Source organism: Anastrepha ludens, chromosome 5, assembly GCF_028408465.1.
Source record: "Anastrepha ludens isolate Willacy chromosome 5, idAnaLude1.1, whole genome shotgun sequence".
In the NCBI taxonomy this organism is placed as follows: Eukaryota; Metazoa; Arthropoda; class Insecta; order Diptera; family Tephritidae; genus Anastrepha; species Anastrepha ludens.
The window spans coordinates 6,297,599-6,318,656 of NC_071501.1; the positions used below are offsets into that span (position 1 = coordinate 6,297,599).

Sequence of the window (21,058 nt, forward strand, 5' to 3'; positions counted from 1 at the left end):
TGGCCAAACCTTCGGGAACTGAAAAGGTCAGAAAGAAAATACTTAAACTTTTTTTTTTAGAAAATATTCATATAAAAACTGTCCCTGTATATTGGCGGCCACATGAAATCTTTTTATCCATAGCAAAACACCATTACAGTTTTTCTTGTGTGAGTACGAGGTATGTTCAAAAAGTATCGCGAATTTTGAATTTTCAAAGGTTACGTATATTGGAATTTCAATTTTTTCGTGGCGATATGTTGGTACTCATGTCTCTCACTCATGTTTCGGCTCGTCTTCGATTTTCACCTATTCAAAAAGATGGATCAAAGAACCTGTATCAAATTTTGTGTGAAAAACGAAATTAAGCGTGCGGATGCATTCCGAATGTTGACTGTGTCATACGGAGAAGCTACTTTGGACCAAAGCAACGTTTATCGGTGGTACAAAATGTTCTCAGAAGGCCGAGAAAATGTCAACGACGAAAAGTGTGCCGGACGCCCGAGCACCTCAACAACAGACGAAAAAATTGATGAAGTGAAAAAATTGTATTGGCCAATTGTTAGAGAAGTTTCTGAGGACCATTCGATTTTTTTCAATGATTTGGGCATGAGGCTGGTCGCCGCAAAATTTGTACCAAAACTGCTCAATTTCGACATAAAGCAGCATCGCATGAATCTCATTAGTAAAGATGTTGGACTCTGTCCGCGATGACCCAAATTTGCTCCAAAGGGTCATAACTGGTGACGATCCGTAGGCTTATGGTTATGACGTGGAAACCAAAGCTCAATCATCTCAATGGAAGCTGCCGCACGAACCAAGACCGAAAAAAGCGCGCCAAATTCGGTCGAATGTGAAAGTTTTGCTTACCAATTTCTTCGATTGCAGGAGCGTTGTCCTTCATGATTTCTTGCCACAGGGTAAAACGGTCAATAAGGAATATTACCTGCAAACTGTGCGCAATTTGTGCGAAGCAATCCGCCAGAAACGCCCGGATTTGTGAAAGAACAAAAATTGGCTCTCGCCCCACGATAACGCCCCTCCGCACACATCGTTGCTTGTGCGCGACTTTTTGGCCAAAAACAACACACTAATGATGCCACAGCCACCTATTCCCCAGATCCGGCCCCCTGTGACTTTTTCTTGTTCCCGAAACTGAAGAGGTCCATTAAAGGACGACGCTACGAAAGAGGAGCTGAGCAAGATAGAAAAAATGATTTTTTGAAGTGCTTCGAAGATTGGAAAAAGCGTTGGCACAAGTGCATACATGGCGATTACTTTGAAGGGGACAAAATAGATATTAATGAATAAATAAATAATTTTTGAAAAAACACAAAATTCGGGATACCTTTTGAACACACCTCGTATATAGATTTTTTGTGATCAAACCTAAAATTTTGCAACTGTCTGAGCATCGTCAGCGGCAAATCTTTATTTACATCCACACTTTGAGAAAAAATAAAGTAAAATTGCATTTACTTGAACAACTCTGTTGTAAAATTATAACCGATGAGACAATCATATCACAAGAATGAAACTAAAACATAATGAAATTCCAAAATTCAGGGGAAAAGTACAGTCGAAAGCTGGTAAAGTACATGAATTTTAGTGACGTCAATTACGGGCACTTTTTCGGTACAAAAACCTTTCATGGCTCTGTAGTTCGAAATTATTTAGAAAACAATTTAGGCAAAGTTAATCTGCTTTCTTTATCAACCCGCACAGAAGGTTCAAATTTGTGCCTTTGAAAATTAATTTACATCACTCGATTTTGTATATATCTGCATGATTTTTAATTATGCATAGAGTGAAGTATATTTTCTGCAATGGCATACAGTTAAGAGCAGTTCAAAATAATTTTCATAATAATACCGAAATAATCTAGGAGACAGTCAAAAAGTATTAGGCATCTAAAGCACTCCCTATGTCCATCAGTACTTGCTCCCTCTGAGTGTACTCCCTCATTTATTAGTCTCTACTATGTCGACCAACTATATCGACAAGTGATTCCAGTTCCAGGAGAACAGCGAAATTACTTTATCTTGGCAACTTATCGAGAAGCTCATTTGCTGCTATTCGGTAGCAGAGAAGTACCCAACACAGTATTCTATTTGTCAAAAGTTCATTTGACTAACCTGGGAAGTTCGACCAATTACACACCCAATTTACCCAGTTATTTTTATTAAACTTAAGAGAAATGTGTCTTATTGCACAAAAACAATTAAATTTGAGGTGTTGTGTAAGTATTGTGAGTGTATATGCAGATGTAACCTTTGTGGCTTGCCCGCGCGGTAAATTGTAAGCACAGGAGTTTATTATGAAAAGTAGCAAATGGCATGCCCTACAGTCAATTTCGAGTTTGGTATGAATAGAGTTAGATTTTTATTACCTTCTACCTTTATGTTAAGGTTGATAATTGAGATCACTACTTCCGCCGCAGAATAAGCGGCCTTCCTCAATTCCATGTGGAGAGCAAGTGGTTCAGCACTGAGTGCGCTTTGATTATCAATTGGGACATTCTCTGTAGGGGGATGCGCCTCCTACTGAAACTCACAGCTGGCACACACACACATGGATCAATATTGTCCCCACCTTACAGTGCGGTTTCCCCATGCACACCATCATAACCTAGACTCAGCCAGCAACACATACACTTACAAATCATACACCTACATCAAAATTATTTTCCATTTGTTGACTTCTGCAGAAATTCTATGTCGCTTACATGTCGCCCAAGCGAATGTTCAATGTTAAATCGAACAAAGGTCAAAAATGCGGTTAAAACACAAAACAAATAAAAATAAAATACCAACAAGCGAAAGCAATTCTACAAAAAGAAATACGCACTTATACATATACGAGTATTAAATGCATAAATAAGTATAAAATCACAGCAGCAAAAAAAGTTTACAGCCTCATTTAGTACAATAAGTAGTAGCTAAGGGGGTTACAGTCGCTTAACTCCCCTGACTCTTGGGCATTCAATAAAAACACTAAGAGGGCATGTCAGTAACAGCCGCAGTAGCAGCAACAGCGCAGCTCAGTGGAATAAAGCCCAACCAACCAAAGTCGACATGTGTGACCCAAATTTGTATGACGTGCTTTTCGCATATTTACTTCTTTTGCACGCCCCCAAGTGCCCGATGTGGGCGATGTGTGCGATGTGTGTGCATGGCAACCCTCTTTACAATAAATTGAGTTGATGCGATTTCTCACAGAGATTTCTTTCATTTTCCAATGTATAAGTATATAATTGTTGCCAAAGTGTAGAGGAATGTGTGACTCAAATGTGCATTTCAAAAAATTTGTGTATTAAAGGGTGGCTCATTTTCTGGTATTCTCTTAAATTAGATTTTATTTCGGCATTTGTAGCTACGAGAACTTCGCGTTCAAAGGGGTGGGAAAAACTTTGTAGCGAATGCCCACGGCATATTTGCCCTAGCCGCTATTAATTTGTACGCCTACGATTTCTTCACATATAGTACTTGGAGACCCCGTTGCAAAGTTATAATCACACCACTATTTTTTATGAATATATTGTTCATACCAAAAAAAGCCATAACCGCAAAATTTCAAACGTTGCAATTTTTTTCACAATTCCATCAACACTCTCAACTTTTTAACTAGACTTTTGAGAATTTTTCTAGATATGCAGTTTCGTAGTCCATTGTAGTATAGCTCAATTTTGTAGTATAGACATTTTTTTTTCGCCGAGGACTTATTTTCTTTCATACAAAGTACGAAATTGTTGATATGGAAGATAGGCCACTGTTGGCACATTACCCATGACCTTTTTTTTCTTGACTTTTGAAAACCTTGCTTGGAGTCCCAATTCTCAGGTTAAATTAATATTATGAGTTTGAACTTTTTAGTTATCCCTAAATTCAATGTTATGCCGATAGTCCAAAAATATACAAACGTTTCAGATAAGCTATTCGTGGTGTCGCGGTCACCTTTCGGGAGTGAGTAGGTTCGAATCTGCGTGCGTGAAATAGCAAAGTAATGGACAAAGCTTTATCTAATAGCGGTTGTGCCTTGGCAGGGAATAGCAAACCTCCGAGTGTACTTCTGCCATGAAAAGCTCCTCATAAAAAATATTCGAAGTCGGCTTAACATTGTAGGTCGTTCCATTTGTGGAGGAAGAGCTCGGCCCAACACCTAACAGAAGTGTACGCGCCAATGTTTAATTTATTTGTTTATTTTTTCGTGGCGTTGAGTCTACAACCGTCAACATAGTATTGGGAAAAATGGGTTGTCAGAATTAGCCATGGCAGAGACCTCCATTCGCATGAATTTATATTCCGCAAATAATCGAAACATTTATTTTTTTCGAAACGGCAAAAATCATTGAAAAATAATAAATGTTTTTTATAAGATTTTTAAAAATAAACTAACTGTTGGTCCACCCTGTGCATATATATATAATATATAAAAAATGAGCAAACAAAGGGCACACAAATCTTCAACCGCAGCCTCCTCCCCGCAGAGCTTGACAGTTCAGGCACCCCATAGTGGCTTGTCATTGCTGCATTGTTTTTCGCCACTTTTCTTTCCACACACTGCCTAACTGACTGTTTGGATTGCTGACGAAAATGTCATACGAATACTCGAAAATTCATTTAGTGGAATAATCTGTGCCATTTCCCAAGCAAAGCTATTCATATGCGTTATGTGAATCTTAGGCCTCTTTGGCTTTTCAAATCATTTTTTTTTTATATTTTTTTTTACAAAATATGCAGGAGTATGTATGCACACTTTTGTGGTATTTTTTCTTTTTTCTCCCTTGAAAATGTTTTCCCGCCTGTAAGTGCCATTTGTTGAATTTTGCAATATTAATTTTCTTTTTATTTCTTCTGCTTTTCCTACTTTTCACCTGACCGCCACCACTTTCGCTGTTCAGCTGTTTCTAACCGTTTTTTCTACCCTCTCTCGTTTCGCTTTAAATTTTAACAGAGAGTGTGAGACTTTACTTAGGCGCCAGAAAGACGTTCATCGTCGCACCTTCAGAAATTATTGGCGTCAGTGCTGGGCCATCACTGAGTATAAACCTACAGAATTGCAGAGCTGTAGACAGTCATTATTATTCTTTTTTTCTTTTTTGGTTCTATTATTTCCGTTTTTGGTTTTGGTTTTAAGTTAATGGCCCAAAGTGTGGCTTGCATTGATCGCCTTTCCTGATTTGCTTTACTTTCCTATACTAATATAGATTGCGCGGATGATCGCTCCTTTTATGAATTCGGATACCTGGGGATTTAATCAATTTTGTTGTTTGCGACAACACTATTTGAGAGGCCTCTTCAAAGCTGTTAAGAAAAGCGAATCCGAGAGTGAAAAGCATCTCGCAAAAGAGACAAAAAATCCACCTGTTGAGGAGTTGGAGGGTTAAAATATTCCACGAAGAAGATTCGACTACTGAGAAGTTAGAGGTCTGAAGTGTTCCACAAAAACTTTCCCCGTGTTTTTTCCCTTAAAACTCTTGAACACATCACACAATGTGACGCCAAATTAATAATCCAATTTTTTTTTTGAATACATTTTTGACGAAATAAAAACTTACGATTTTTAATGATAGAAATCTTTATTTTGACCTCTAAGTGCTCCATTGCAAATAGGATTGGGGTATGGCGCCATTTGCAAAAATTAAAATTTTTCGATAGAGTGATTAATTTTGCGCCACCTTTTTTCAAGAACGCCGACTAATTATTCTTTATTTAGTAAGTCTACGGTTTAACAACTTTACAGGGTCACTCAATAAGGTAAAACGATTTATACTATTAAAAATAATAATAACACGAAATTATTAAAATTAAGCATTCAAGAGATTTAAGATTTAAAAAACAATTGCTTTTGGTAGAGAAAGGTGAAAGGACAATCTAACGTCATAAGTAAAAGATTCGCTGTCTTGCTTAGAGGAGGCGTATAGCACTCCTCTGATAACATTTTCTTTGTGAGTGTCCCGCCTTTGCTAGAACAAGGCTACGAATTTTGGGGACCGATGTCATGAGACTTAGTAAAATTCGTTCTCCCAAACTGGAGGATATTTTCAAATCTGCCAAAGAATCTGGGAAATTCTAATGGGACTAGCTATCTCTGTTTCTATCACTATATCTATTGTTTCTTATCTTTTTCCCTCTGTCACTTCTCTCCTTTTCTGCTTGACTATCTACCCTTTAACTTTCCATAGCTTTGAATGCAATGGGATTTTTAGCCTGAGTGTTTTAGCAGTTACCATTCTCTCGGTGCTTCTTGGCACACCTTTTTCAAATTTGAAATTTCAAAAGGTTGGCACAATACGAATCTGGGGCAAGAGATGTAAAATTTAAGCGTAAGAAAGGGGGAGAGAGAATGTGCAAAAGGATGAGAACTTTGTCCTTCTAAAATAAGTTCAGATGTTAACTTCAAAATCACGAATACACGTATATTTTTTTGGTTTGCCCACTGTACCAGAATCCATTATCGGAACTTTGTTGTTTTATTTATTTTTTTTCTTTTTTTTTTTTATTTCTTCTTCTTTTCTTTCTTTTCTTTAATTTTTTTTTTCAAATTAATTAACTTAAATTTGGGAATTCAGAAGCAGCAAAATTCAAAACTACAATAATGATAAAGAAATTTAAATTGAAATTCTACTCTACATCCATCTGCGCTACGTATTGTTTTTTTATTTTTTATTTATTAATGAATTTTACATTGAGTTACAAACAAACAAAATCCTCACCCGCTGTTGTAATTCCATTTGTGAAACTACATCAAGACGCACCCCACTAATAGGTAAAGAAGCTCGGTCAAACACCTAAAAATGGTGTAAACGCCAGTTATATATTTATATAGTCTGTTCTCAAAGTTTTTTAAACTATTCGGCAGGGCCAAGTATGTATCCTAATTCATGCTACCTTCTTCCCGGGTTTCAACTGGCAATACTTAGCGTGGAAGAATAGATTTTAGATGTGTGGGGAGTTGGACAAGTCCAGGCACTCAGTCAGTAGACCATTGTACTACTGGAAGAATAGAGGAATCCAATGTGGTTGAGACACATTTTTAAAAAATTAGCAACCTTGTGGGCAAGTTGTAGAATAATATTTATAGGAGTTTTCAATAAGAGCACTCGAATTTTGTAATTAATTAAACCAGAACTTTATGTGATATTTTTTTTGTTCATAAGGGAACGATGACGTTATTTATAGTACGGAATATAATTTTGGGTTAATGAACGCTAACGCGATTTCGCTGTACTTAGTTGGCGCTTTGTAAAGGATCACTTTGTAATCACATATTCATATATATTATACAAAAATAAAAATGGGTCTTAATTTTATTCCAATTTAGAACAAGTAAGACCCAATAATGCTGTCGGAATAAAATCCTAAGTAAACAGTGACTCTTTTGGAGTGCACCGTCGCCTGAAAAAATCACACGTGAATTTCGGCGTTCCAAATCCAGCAATTTTGCTTGTTTACAAAGCCTCTGAATTAGTAATCCCACCAAATTTGTTAGTTGCTGTAGCAATTTTTTCATTTACTAAAATGACCTCTGACACTGTCAAAGTTCGAACGAACCACACCAATTGCGTAGCCTGAATTAGTGCCATTATCTTCTTAAAGTATTTCGCCAACAACAAAGTGTACATGGTTTTGTTTTTTTTTTTTTTGGGTTTTTCTCAATAACTGCATTCAGTGCGTGACAAAAGGATAAACATCGCACGGATTTCAAAGATCAATTTTGCACTTATCCTTATGAAATAAAGCAGTTATTGTGTACCCGCAAGGTCAGCGAAGTTCAAAGGCGTTGTATTTGTTTTTGCAAAAAATGCTTTCATACAAAATCCAAATGCACGTACTTAAATGTATACACGTGTGCATACACATTTACCCTGAAACTGCAAGGCACGCACTCTTAGGAGCGAGTTGAAATATGTTTAGTACAATTCTGTATTCAAAATTCTGGGTCTTGAAATTCTATATTGTAAAGATTTAGTTTATAAAATTCTTTACTGTGAAACGATACAATTACAAATTCTGAGAAGAAAGAAGTGCGCACTTCTTTTCATTATCTGTGCGGTTCTCTGAATTTTTATACAGACGGTTATCTTAATCCCTAATAGACCAATGCCGCCATGTAAGCGGCAAGGCAATGTTCCCTACTGAATTCAATGGCCGCTCATGGAGAAAAATATCATTTTATTATTTTTATACATTTTATTGTTGCCTTTTGCCGTTTTGTCTAACTCAAGGACGCGCAAATGCTGAAAACGGTTTTAAGATGGAGCCTTCCACATTATTCGCAGTAGAACTAAAAAAACCTGCATAGAATATTCGCATCGAAAAGTCTCGAAAAGGCGTGAAATTAGATTTTTTTGCGATATTTTCACTTTCACGCCAGAGATGCATAGCTGAGAGTGCTTTGAAGCAGAAGCAGAGCTTTGAAACGATTTTTAGAGGTGTGCTATTTAGGAGATCGTTATTCGACTCTGAGCGAATTTGACAGAACCAGCTGACGGGATCTGTTTACAAAAAAAACGGAGATTATGTTGGTGATATACAAAAAAATCAACCAATGACACTTCGTTGCCGTCTGAACAACTTCTGATTCGATGTGTGCGTGAATACGTGTGAAATGATCGTGCAGAATTCGACTGGCGAATCTCCCAAGTGTCGCAGAAGCCGAAATTTCTGATCAGCTTTTGAATAATACTCGACGTAATAACCCTTACTTCGGTCACCTTTGAATATGTGAGCATTAAAAATAATTGAAATTCTTTCGTTTTATGAAATTTCGGTTACACAAATTTGCAATGAAAATTTTGAAGCAGCGGCGCATCTTACTCGCAATGTTTCTGTGGCTCAATTACCTGCATTTTACTAACAATAAGGTGCTTCATAAAAAAAACTAACAAAGGAGTGTTAATGCTGCCGCGAGCAGCTGGTACATACTTAGCGACCCATAGCTGCCGAGCATACTCAACATCCTTCCACATCTCGCGGCTTAGCAACGAAACACAGCATAACAAATAGCCGTTCCGCATGTACTTAGGTACCTACGTAGGTATGATCATTAAACCGGCCGTTAAACCTAGTTTGTGGGCGTGGTTTTTCCTAACGTTCTTGGAACTTCGGTTGATGATGGCGAATATCTTTGGAAAATCATTTACAATGGATTTTCGCTACGCATCCTTCACTTCCTCGCTTGTGTTGATATTCTATCCTTTTCTAACATATTTGCATTTCAGCCACCTCTCGATATAAAATGCAGGCACATGATGTCGCGACTCACTATGAATGAGAAAATCAAAGCAGACGGTCGAGCTTACGAAGTGTACACTTCTCAAAAAGAAGTACAAGAAATTCAGAAAAAACTCAATGATAAAGTGTTAGTGGATTCGATAATAAAAAAGGTGGAGTGCTATAATTCATCGGCGCAAGGAAATCGAGCACAAACAGCAGTTAAACAAATCTTATCAGCGCCTCAATAATTCAATACCACTGGGAACCACTATGGCTAAAGAGGAGATTTTTGAGAGTTCATTTGAGAACGACCGTTTTTTAATGGCGCTTGAAGACGACAATTTATTTCGTCCACGGCAAATTACTGATCTGGATGCATCACAGAGCAGTGAGAATGCCACGCAGTATAATGATGAGAATGTAAATGCAGATACCGAACCATCGCACGTTGCTATTCCCAACAAATTACCTTGTACGAGCACTTTAGCTGCAGCAATCGCACGTTTAAAGGCACAAATGTCTAAGCCCTTCAGTTCACCGCCTCCAGCGTATCCAAACTCAGGTTGTGAAAAGACAGAACCAGAGGTTCCGACAAGTAGCATTAAAGAACTGCGAAAAAACAATGAACAGTGTGTGGTTGAGAAGCAAAAGCCAAAAGAAAAGACACATATATCGAAGGATCAACTTAAGTCTGCACCACCAATACCGCCAACGACAACGTCGAAAAGCAAGAAATCACAGAATCGTCAACGCAAATCAAAGGTTAAGCGATTGGCACAAAAGTTCAACTCAAAACTATCCCAATTGATGTGTCATGAGTCAACCGAGACAAAAGAGAACAGCGTAGATAACGAATCGGATGAGGAAGTAAAAGTTGAAGAGTTGCATACTAGCAAGTTGCCAGTTGTGCTCAAGCCGAATCCAGAACGGGGTAGCTGTTTGCCGAAGCAACGTGTCTCTCCACGCCAACTGCCACGTAAAATACGTGAACAACGCTACATCAATGAAATGAAAATCCTACAGGGCTCACGAAAACGCTGCATTGACCCAGTCAGCTCAATGTCTTTCGATACGTTTGGACCACCGAGGAAAATACACCGCACTTGGACTGAACGCTTACAATCAACAGCGAGCTATCGGGAAATGCTGATGGAACGTATGTTCTGCAATTGGATCACGGAGAAATATGGTGTCACTTTCGATATCCACTCAGTAGAAAACAGCGAGGATTCTTTCACAAATGCTGACGAAGCGAACACTTCGAAATGTCCAGTCATATCAAAGTCGGAGTTCTGTCTGTTGTTTGGAAAGGCGATGGTGAAGTTCGAAAGCGTAGAATCGCGAGTAATGCGACGAAACGGTACTCATGAAGCATTAAAAATAATTAATGATCCACGAGAACAACAGAACACTCACAAAAGTGTTGAGGTTGAATTGCCAATTAGCCAAATTGGCACTTCCATCAATGAAAAACTACCACAGGAAGCCTCCAATCGAGTCCAAAGGAAGGTGAAACGTCAGGCGCCACAACCACCCACAGCAATTAATGAGATTCCAGAACAGCAGGACACTAACAAAAGTGTAGTTGAGGCTAAATTTCCAATTAGCCAAATTAGCATTTCCATCGATGAAAAAATACCCCAGGAACCCTCCAGTCGAGTCCAAGGGAAGGTGAAATGTCAGGCGCCACAACCCCCCACGGCAATTAATGAGATCCCAGAACAGCAGGACACTAACAAGAGTGTAGTTGAGGTTGAATTGCCAATTAGCCAAGCAGAGGAACCCTCCAAACGAGTCCAAGGGAAGGTGAAGCGTCAGGCGCCACAACCCTCCACGGCAGTTAATGAGGCCCGACAACAACAAGACACTAACAGAGGAGTAATTGCGAGTGGAGCGTCGAATAACATAACATCACCAGATGGCACATTGCAGAGCACTATAGATAGCTTCATTGATCTTGGCTTTGAAACGGGTTCAAATTATACGGAAAGTCCCAATCGTACAGTAGCACCAGCGATTACACCAAAGCAAATAAAAAGTGCGTCACCGCCTTCCGTCAAATTAACGCCCGGACTGGATAAAAGTAGGCCACAAAACAGCTTTAGCTTTTCGTCTTCGACACCGGATAAGAGCTTGCAAAATATATCACTACCAATCTTCAGCAGCAATACCGCCCGCATGATAGAACAGGAATTTATTAGTCCCATACGTACAGTTAGCGGAGGCCGTCGCCGCTTGTGGCAGGCTAATGATTCACGTCAGAATTCGCCATCTATGCAAGTTATCTGTGAAGATCCCTTGGAGCATGTCGAACCGTCGAAAACAGCGAACTCGCCTATTCTCTCTGAAAATAGCTTCTGTAGTACTACTTTCAACTTAATTATGGCCAATAACACTGAGCATCAAGATAAGTCATCAAAGTTTTGGGTGTGCGCTGTGGACTTTAAAATTGCTCTGGATATATTCTACAGCCCACCAGATCGCCTATACCTACTAAATCGAATATTCAGCCAAAAGAGCTGTAAGAGTCAGGATTTGTACTTTGGCATCGATGATCAAAAATTTTCTATGCGTAATGCAATCGAAAAGACGGACATCTCAGCGCGCCTACCTGCAGTGAAAGGCTGCTCTTACTATTGGTTCTGCACCGGTGAACTGGCTGTGCCATTCAACGGTAAACGTTTAGCAACAGAAAAGATTCAACGTTTGTTCAGTTTCATAAAAGATTCAATGACAGATAATATGCGGCTACGCTTTGGCGTCGATAACTATGAATTTTCTAGGGCGTCTGACAACAAAGGAAACAGCAACAGATTTTCAATGCTTGCTGGCCCGCATGAAAAACGCAGTGGTACTAATTCAAACTATTCAAAAGCAAGCAACCGAAATGTCTCCGAAAATGGTTCAAAAATAGATCGTAAAAATTTACACCACACCCTAGAATCGTCCCGCAATGCGACTGCAAAAAACAGTTTCCACAATGAAAAAATTGATATCGAAACCTTGGAAAAACTATTCCAAGATGATGCAAAAAGCCTGGATGCCAAGTTGGACAGGCTGAGACTCACACGAACGATATCAAAAATGATAAATAACCTAAAGAAGGTAAATATTGATTTAAAAGAATTGGAAAAACGCATGAAAATGTATTCGAATCACTCGGGCATGGCTAAAGCTATCCTACCTCACTCCAAAGAATCGCCGCTTTATATGCAAAAATTGCGCATCATCACCTGTGCCATCAACAGTCTTCTAAGCGAAAACGGTTTCACGGCATGCAGCAAGGAACAGTTGGAGGGTTTTATGCTCTTTCTAACACACTATGCCCATATTTGTTTGGAAAGATGCAACAAGCACATGATAAACGTGTTGGACGCACTAGTAAAACACCATCAAGAAAATATAGACAAGGCTAATATTCAATTGGGGTTGGCTGAAGCCAATGGCAACGAGCTGAAAAAGCCTTAAATGCCGATGCTAAATTTCTTATAGATTTTATGACTCGTACTTTGCCTTTTGTTATTGACTTATTACCTTTGGTTTGGAAACGCGTAAACATTCATGGTAAAAAAAAAATAAAAAAAAAAAATTTAAGTAATAGTTTGTGTTACCAAATGGCGTTTAATTGAGCTCTACTTTAGAAATTAATTATTAACTTAATTTAATTAATCATTAATAGTAGTATTTTTATCAAATCAGATTTTTAATATTTTTTGTCATCAATTTTAGCTGTCTTTAAGTTCGTTTTTACATATGTACATACCTAACTTGACATAACATAATACATATTTACTTTTAAATAAACTTAGGCTAAGAAACTCTGTAAAAACATGAACTCCAAAAATAAATTTTCACTTGTAAAAAAAAACCGAAGGTGCGCTTGCTTGTTATCATTAAACGAAAATAGTTACGGCGGCCACCATAGCCGAATGGGTTGGTGCATGACTACTATTCGGAATTCACAGAGAGAACGTGGGTGAAACACCAAAATTAAGAAAAAATATTTTCCTAATAGCGGTCGCCCCTCGGCAGGCAATGGTAAACCTTCAAGTGTAGTTCTGCCATGAAAAAGCTCCTCGTCGTTCGTTGAAATTTTTGAAGCTAACGATAGGTTAAAAAAGATCCAGCAGATCAAATTTTCGTTTTTCGTTCGCGTTGTTTTAAGTCAAATGAATTAGCCCAGTTTTTTTCTTATAACGATCCCAGCATTTTTGCTACGGACAACCACTATATTCTTGCTTTATATAATGAGCCGAGTGCATAAAAAGGTAGATGTATTCTTTTGCATCCTTACGGAAAAATCAACGCTCCAATGCCCGAAATCGATAATATTTTACATTTACGTACAGTTGCACCATTCTTTTGCTTTTTTGTTGTGTATCCAGCAGTTGGACGATTCGTTTTATTCAAGACAAACTCGAAATTTTTAGTTTAAGTGTGAAAATTTCAAACAAATTTCAAACAAAGAAGCGTATCAAAAACAAAAAAGCATTGTCAACCACCAAATCGCAAAAAAAATTAAGTCGGCTATTTTACTTTTACTATTTAGTACTACTTTATAGTGTGTATCCAGCAGCTTGCCGGTTAGCTTGAATTCCGCAAGTACATACTTTCCAGTGGCCCATTTAGAACTGTCTCCTTTTTGCTTTACAACACTAGGCCTTTTAGATTCGTGAAGCATTAGCCAGTGGCGAAGAGATGAAGCGATTGGTATAAATGAACATACTTTGGCAGCGCTGGAATAGAGTTACCAAAAATTACTTTTGTCTGGAAACACTTAATGAGTAATTAGGACCGCGTTCGGTTTGGGAAACATTGGTTGCTTCAACTCATTATCGGTAACGCTCGAGCCTTGTCAACACCCTTCGTGTTCTCGATCTTCTCAATGTTGTTATTGACTGTAGACCAAAAACTAAACTATTGTAAGCAACAGAGTTGCCGTGCATGAACACGACGGTCAACAACAGAGGAGAACTCGCAAAGTTAAAGCAACAAAAGTTTCCCTGTATGAACGTGGTCTAATGAAACTCTCTTGAAAGAGAGTTGGCAGCATTGGAAATAGTGAGTTATACCAGTTTTATGAGGCATAAATCCTCTTCGTTTCGCCAAGAGTTAGCCAGTGGCGAATAGATGAAGCAACTGCTATAAATGAATATATGCTGGCAACGCGGGAATAGAGCTGTCTTAAATTATATTGTATGTTTTTGTAAGATAGTGAGTTACACCAGTCGGCGAATCTTAATCGATAACTTTGTTGTTGCTTTCGCATGTAAATTTTTTCTAAAGTTAATCGAGCATAGAGATAGCGAGCAGGGAAATGGCGAATAGAAGAGACCTTATAGACCTATAATCGATCTTGCTCGCTAACTTGGTTGTTTTCACATGCACATTTGTGTGAGCAGAGCGAGCAGAAAAGTGGCGAATCGAAGCGCTTACTATTAATCAGGTCACATATAGTTAGGCGCCTTCAACTCAAATCGGTTAGAAGGTATCAACTCAAGTAGGACATTTTGGGTTGTTTACTTTCCACATAATACACGAAATTTCCTAGTCTTCTGTTACAGGTCGGGTGCAAAAATAATACATCTCATATAGACTAGGTACTTACACTAGCTCTGCTGAAAAGCTATGTTTTCTTCACACAAAGTATGAATAACTCTTAGCTAATAACTACGTAATTTAAGCATAAATACAAACGTGCATATGCAGTTTTGTTAGTAGAATACCGTAACATAATATAAATAATGCAGTTCTTTCTGAAGTCAACCTAGCGGTTTTCCATTGCGATCACACACATACATACACAACAAATTTATCAGCATGGAGAAACTTTTCCTTTCTTTCTTTGTGATAAAAAAAACCCGCAACCGATTAAATAAACGCCAAGGTTGAAATATTTACTTTTTCTTTATGAAATTTCGGTTACACAAATTTGCAATGAAAATTTTGAAGAAACGGCACATCTTACTCGCAATGTTTCTGTGGCTCAATTACCTGCATTTTACTAACAATAAAGTATTTCATAAAAAAAACTAACAAAGGAGTGTTAATGCTGCCGCGAGCAGCTGGTACATAATTAGCGACCAATAGCTGCCGCGCATACTCAATATCCTTCGACAGCTCGCGGCTTAGCAACGAAACACAGCATAACAAATAGCCGCTCCACATGTACTTAGGTACCTACGTAGGTACGATTATTAAACCGGTGATGAGGTTTAACGGCGAAACCTAATCTGTGGGCGTGATTTTTCTTAACGTTCTTGGAACTTCGGCTGATGATGGCGAATATCTTGGAAAATCATGTACAATGGATTTACGTGGCGCATCGTTTAAGATTATGTTGATATTCTATCCTTTTCTAACACATTTGCATATCAGCAACTTGCGCTCAGTACATCACGATATAAAATGCAGGCACATGATGTCGCGACTCACTATGAATGGGAAAGTCATAGAAGATGGTCGAGCTTACGAAGTGTACACTTCTCAAAAAGAAATAGAAAAAATTCAGAAAAAACTCAACGATAAAGTGTTAGTGAATTCGATAGCAAAAAAGTTGGAGAATGGTAATACATCAGCGCAGCCGATTTTGATTGATACTGCATCGTTCAATCGGGAGGAACTGCAGGAATACATTGCCATCTCCGAGAAAATCGAGCGCCTCATGCAGTTAAACAAATCTTGTCAATGGCTCAATAATCCAACGCCACTGAAAGCCATTATGACTCAAGAGGAGCTTTTTGAGTGCCCATTTGATAACGACCATTTTTATATGGCGCTTGAGGACGCGAATTTATTTGGTCCACGCCAAATTACTGATCTGGATGCATCAAATAGCAGTGAGAATGCGACGCAGTCTAACGACGAGAATGTCAATGCCGATATCGGACCATCGCGCGGTGCTACTCCCACCAAATTACCTTGTACGGACAGTGTAATCACAAGTTTTAAAACACAAATGTCAAACTCCTTGGGTTCACCGCCTCCACCGTATCAGGAACTCGATTCAGCCAAATCATGTTGCGAAAAAACAGAACCAGAGGTTCCGACAAGAAGCACCGAAGAACTGCGAAAAAAAAATGAACAGTGTATGGTTGCAAAGGAGAAGCCACAAGAAAAGGCACATGAATCCAAAGATCAACGTAAGTCTGACCCACCAGTACCGCCAACGACAACGTCAAAAAGCAAGCAATCACCAAATCTTCCACGCAAACCAAATGTTAAGCAATTGGTGCAACTGTTCGACTCAAAAATATCCCAATTGATGTGTCATGACTCGACCGAGAAAAAATATTCTAAATCGTCGATTGCAAAACCTGCCTTGATAAAGCCCCAGCAAGTTGAAGAGTTGTATATTAGCAAGCTGACTGTTGTATTCAAGCCGACTCCAAAACGGGGTGGTTGTTTACCTAAGCAACGTATTCCTCCACGACCGCTGCTACGTAAATTGCGAAAGCGCTGCCATGACACAGTAACCTCGATGTCTTTCGATACGTATGGACCACCAAAGAAAATACATCGCACTTGGATCGAAGACTTCCAGCCAAAGGCGATCATTCGGAATTTGCAGATTGGTTTGTTCTGCGATTGGATCATAGAGAAATATGTTCTCAGTTTTGATATCACCACCGTAGAAAACAGCGAGGATTCTTTCACAAATGCTGACGAAGCAAACACCGCGAAATGTTTAGTCAAATTGAAATTGAAGGTTGGTTGTTTAAAGTTCAGTTCAAATGAAACTTTACATCCTTTCATATGAAGAGTGTACCAACATAACACAAATTTAGGATACTAGCAACGCTCTCTCTTATCGAACCGCAAAACTTAGTGAACAATTTAGTAAACTATATATTATTTTAAACTTAAACTTAAGACATTTGTATTCCTTCGCATATTACAATCGAACTAACAAACGTCTCTATCTCTCTGTTCTCCCTACAGCCACCCGAAAATGAGCTTCAGAAATCGCACGATCACAATTCGGCCGCCTTGAGCGAACATCAGTTGCGTGTGCAGGCCTCGCTGCAGCGTCTCAATATCCCCGACTGGTTCCGACAATACAATCAGAACACATCACGTTCGCCGGAAGGCAATACGACTGCTTACAAACCGGGTAATTTCACACGCAAACGCACCACAGAGTCTGGCCGTTGGGCGGGACTCAACTCGAAAACTACATCACTTAGCTCACTTGGCTCACAGCGTTCCGATCGCAGTCCACTATTGCTCAGTCCCTCGGCGCATAGTCATCATGGTGGACAGGTGGTACAACAGCCTGGTGCCACCACCACGAGCGCTTACGGCACAGGCGGTGGTGCAGGCGCATTTTCACGTTGGTCCACCTCGCATTTGAATTCGTCACAAACATCACCCAGCGTGTCGCAACGTGGCTCCTTCACACGTGGCGGTCCAATCAACTCCAGTTTCATATCGGTGGCTAGCGGACAAAGTAGTGTGATAAGAAGTTCCTACCGGCAGCCATATTTGGGTTGGCGCAGTACGGAGAAGTTGTCACAGCGCACTCCCCATGAACGGTGAGTAAACAACTGCACTTATGACTTTAATCGATTAAACTTGAGTTTATTACCACCATTTTTCTCTTACAGCTTGGCTTCGTCACTAATCGCGCAACAACAACGCACATCGCCCACACAAAGAAATGCTAGCGGCGCCGCGAACGGTGACAATGGCAAATTGCTGCCAGTTACACCGGAAATACAGAGCTCCATTAAGGAGGTCACTTCGGCGATTGTGCATTATGTGAACGATCAGACGCAACAACAACAGCGCAGTAGATCGGCGAGTCCCAACTCGAGGTAGGCTGATTGAAAATAGAAAACAAAAAAACTGCAGCTGACGCCACGTCCGCCGTTATGTCATAACGTCACACACACCAGCACAAAGCTAAACACATACGCACACAAAAACAATGCCAAATGACACGTCAAAGTATTTGAAAAAATTGTGTCGGCTTACGCAAAAGTTAATTTTGCATCCGTGTGTCCATGTGTGTGTGTAACAGTTCTTCCATTAGACGTAAATTTATAACTGGCTTTTTGTACGTATATATCCATGTTCACATAGTGTTGACTAGTGAGGCACTCACTTCACAGGCTGATTGGTTCTAGAGTATTTATGTGCACTCAAACCCAAACTGTATTTGTTTCACTAAGCTCCAAAAACAAAAACAACTACAATACTTAATCGCATATATATGTATACATACCTACTATGTAGCCAATATACTAAACGCAAACTGCAAGTCACAATTCAAACTTATGTGTCGTAGTATCAGCAAAAACCTGGGACCAGCACCAAACAAACCAAACAAACAGCCAACCAACCAACCAACCACCAAAAGCACCATAATATTTTTGTCATAATGGACGTATTACTTTTATACAATATTATTGTTGTTGTATTTCTCATTTAGCTACTTGTAAATTATGATTTTGATTTGATTCATTGATTAATTGGTTGATTGAAGAGAGATGAGATGAGATGAGATTTGTAAATAAGCCGTTTTTAGTTGAAGAGGTAAGCAGATTTTTTTTTCTTAATTTAATTGTTTCTAATTTGTGTCTTGTGAATATGAAATTCTTCGTTTACTTTGGTTGTCGTTTTTCTTTTTATTCGCATGCCATTAACCAAACTAATTTCAATTCATTCGATATAAAAGTGTGAACTAACTAGAGCGGCTATCTTAAAATATTTTTACGATAGAATTTAGTAATATAATATTAATTAATTTTAAGTACGAAAATTTTCATTGATTAAATAAATGAATAAATGGCGCGTATACTGCTGTTAGCTGTTTGGTCCAGCTCCTCCTCCTATTTGGGGTGTGCGTCTTGATGTTGCCCCTCAAATGAAGGGACCTAAAGTTTTAAGCCGGCTCCAAACGACAGATATTTTTATAAGAAGCTTTTTCAAGGCAGAAATTCACTTGGAGGTTTGCTATCACCTGCCGAGGGGCGAAAGCTATTAGGAAACATTTTTTCTATCATTTGATGTTCATGCACGGAGATTCAAACCTACGCTGATTGCATAGTAAAATTTAAGGCCAACATTTCCTTCCGAGAAGATGCAAGAACTACGTGTGGCTTTTCAATAATCAAGACTGACGGTGCCTTGGAAGTGCACACTCGCTTTCAAATGCAGTATCTCTCTCAACTACCTCACATATCTGCGCTTTCGTTCTGCAAATGAAAAACAGCATAGAGCCTTTGACAAACCTTCTTCCACCGAAGCATTCGTGTCGCATATGCTGCGCCCGACAGAAAAGTGGAATGCGGCATGCGACTGTCGCTACTGATAGAGACTAAGAAAAAGAGATGAAGCATCTAGAAAGACTGAGACACACCAACGACGGTTAAACACCTTCCTTCTTCGCGTTGTAATACTTGATTTTAGTCCCGCGGCAAAATTCGATGGCAAAAAACAGGTTTAGCCTGGTTTCAGAAGGCCACTTCAGAGTAGCGAGCTATCACAGCGCCTAAAAAAGTATAAAAAAAAAAAAAAAAAATAATTGGCGCGTACACTTCTGTTAGGTGTTTGGCCGAGCTCCTCCTCCTATTTGTGGTGTGCGTCTTGATGTTGTTCCACAAATGGAGGGACCTACAGTTTCAAGCCGACTCCGAACGGCAGATATTTTTATGAGGAGCTTTTTCATGGCAGAAATACACTCGGAGGTTTGCCATTGCCTGCCGAGGGGCGAGTGCTATTAGAAAAATGTGTTTTTATTAATTTTGCCTTCACCGAGATTCGAACCAACGACCTCTCTGTGAATTCCGAATAGTAATCACGCACCAACCCATTCGGCTACGGCGGCCGCCACCTAAAAAAGTATAATAATTGCAATTATCGCGATTTTTAGCTGCATGAGAATTATCGATATCGATAACTATGGTTTCAGAGCTGAGTATAGCAAACTCTGTTGACATTTATGTGCAGTAAGGTCTGGCAAATCATCACGAATCGTTTAACGTCAGAGCAGCGCTTTCAAATTGGGGAAATTTGTGGAATACTGAAAAAAAATCTGTTCGCGAAGTTGGATGCTGTCGTTACAGTGAATGGCGAATGCTATCGAGCCATGCTACTGAATTTTTCCGCTTAACATAGACGACACCTGGTTCCAAAAATCCGAAATTTTATACCCTCAACATAGACGACACCTCCTTCCAACATGAAGGCAATACAGCGCGCTTAACATTCGATTTATTGCAAAATCAATTTAGTGAAAGCCTTCCTGAAGTGTTACTGTTCACTCCTTCGTGCGAATAAAATCCTCTGAATTACTTTTTATGGGGCTATGTTAAGCCATTGGCTTATGCCATACGGCCAGATTTAATGGAAAATGTAGTTATATATTGGATTGATCGAAAGGATCATGTAGCTCGTAGACGCGATGGACATATGCCAAATATCAAATTCTCAAAATAAATGCCATGAAATTATCTAGCCGGTTATAATACTGTAAACAAAATTCATTCAACAATATTTCTGTTTTGCATTATCATTTTAAATTCCCAAGCTCTTAAAGAAAATACCCGATATAAAGAAATCTGTGTAGCCACACCGTTTCTTCCGCCATGCGCGTGCTCATTCTACATTGTCTAGAGGTTTCTAGCCAAGTACAACATCCAAGCGATAGAGCATCCGCCTTATTCGCGCCATGCGACATTCTGCCATTCTCAAAATAAAGTGATTTAGATTAATACTTCCAACTTTATACTAAAAAAAATATCGTACATTCCTTATATGGAGAAAATGCGCAACACTTCAGCGCGAATTTTGAGCCACTTTATTTCATTTTATTAACGATTTTTATTAATTTTTTAGAAGCGTTGTACAATTGCACT

General features: G+C 39.0%; 2 protein-coding genes across 3 annotated transcripts in view; both read left to right on the top strand.

Moving 5' to 3' along the window:
* Nucleotides 1–9,220: 9,220 nt before the first annotated feature.
* Nucleotides 9,221–14,265, top strand: LOC128862740 (uncharacterized). Its single transcript, XM_054101443.1, has one exon. It carries the CDS (start codon nucleotides 9,468–9,470, stop codon nucleotides 12,663–12,665), a length of 3,198 nt encoding a protein of 1,065 aa, XP_053957418.1. The 5' UTR covers nucleotides 9,221–9,467; the 3' UTR covers nucleotides 12,666–14,265.
* Nucleotides 14,266–15,489: 1,224 nt separating this feature from the next.
* The window catches only part of LOC128862741 (uncharacterized), a 56,434-nt gene continuing 50,865 nt past the window's right edge, over nucleotides 15,490–21,058 (top strand). For both annotated transcript variants that reach the window (XM_054101444.1, XM_054101445.1), the window contains exons 1-3: nucleotides 15,490–16,905; nucleotides 17,139–17,731; nucleotides 17,804–18,013. In XM_054101444.1, the coding sequence (XP_053957419.1) occupies nucleotides 15,505–16,905; nucleotides 17,139–17,731; nucleotides 17,804–18,013 (2,204 nt within the window). In that variant the 5' untranslated portion in view covers nucleotides 15,490–15,504. The remainder of the gene's footprint in view (nucleotides 16,906–17,138; nucleotides 17,732–17,803; nucleotides 18,014–21,058) is intronic.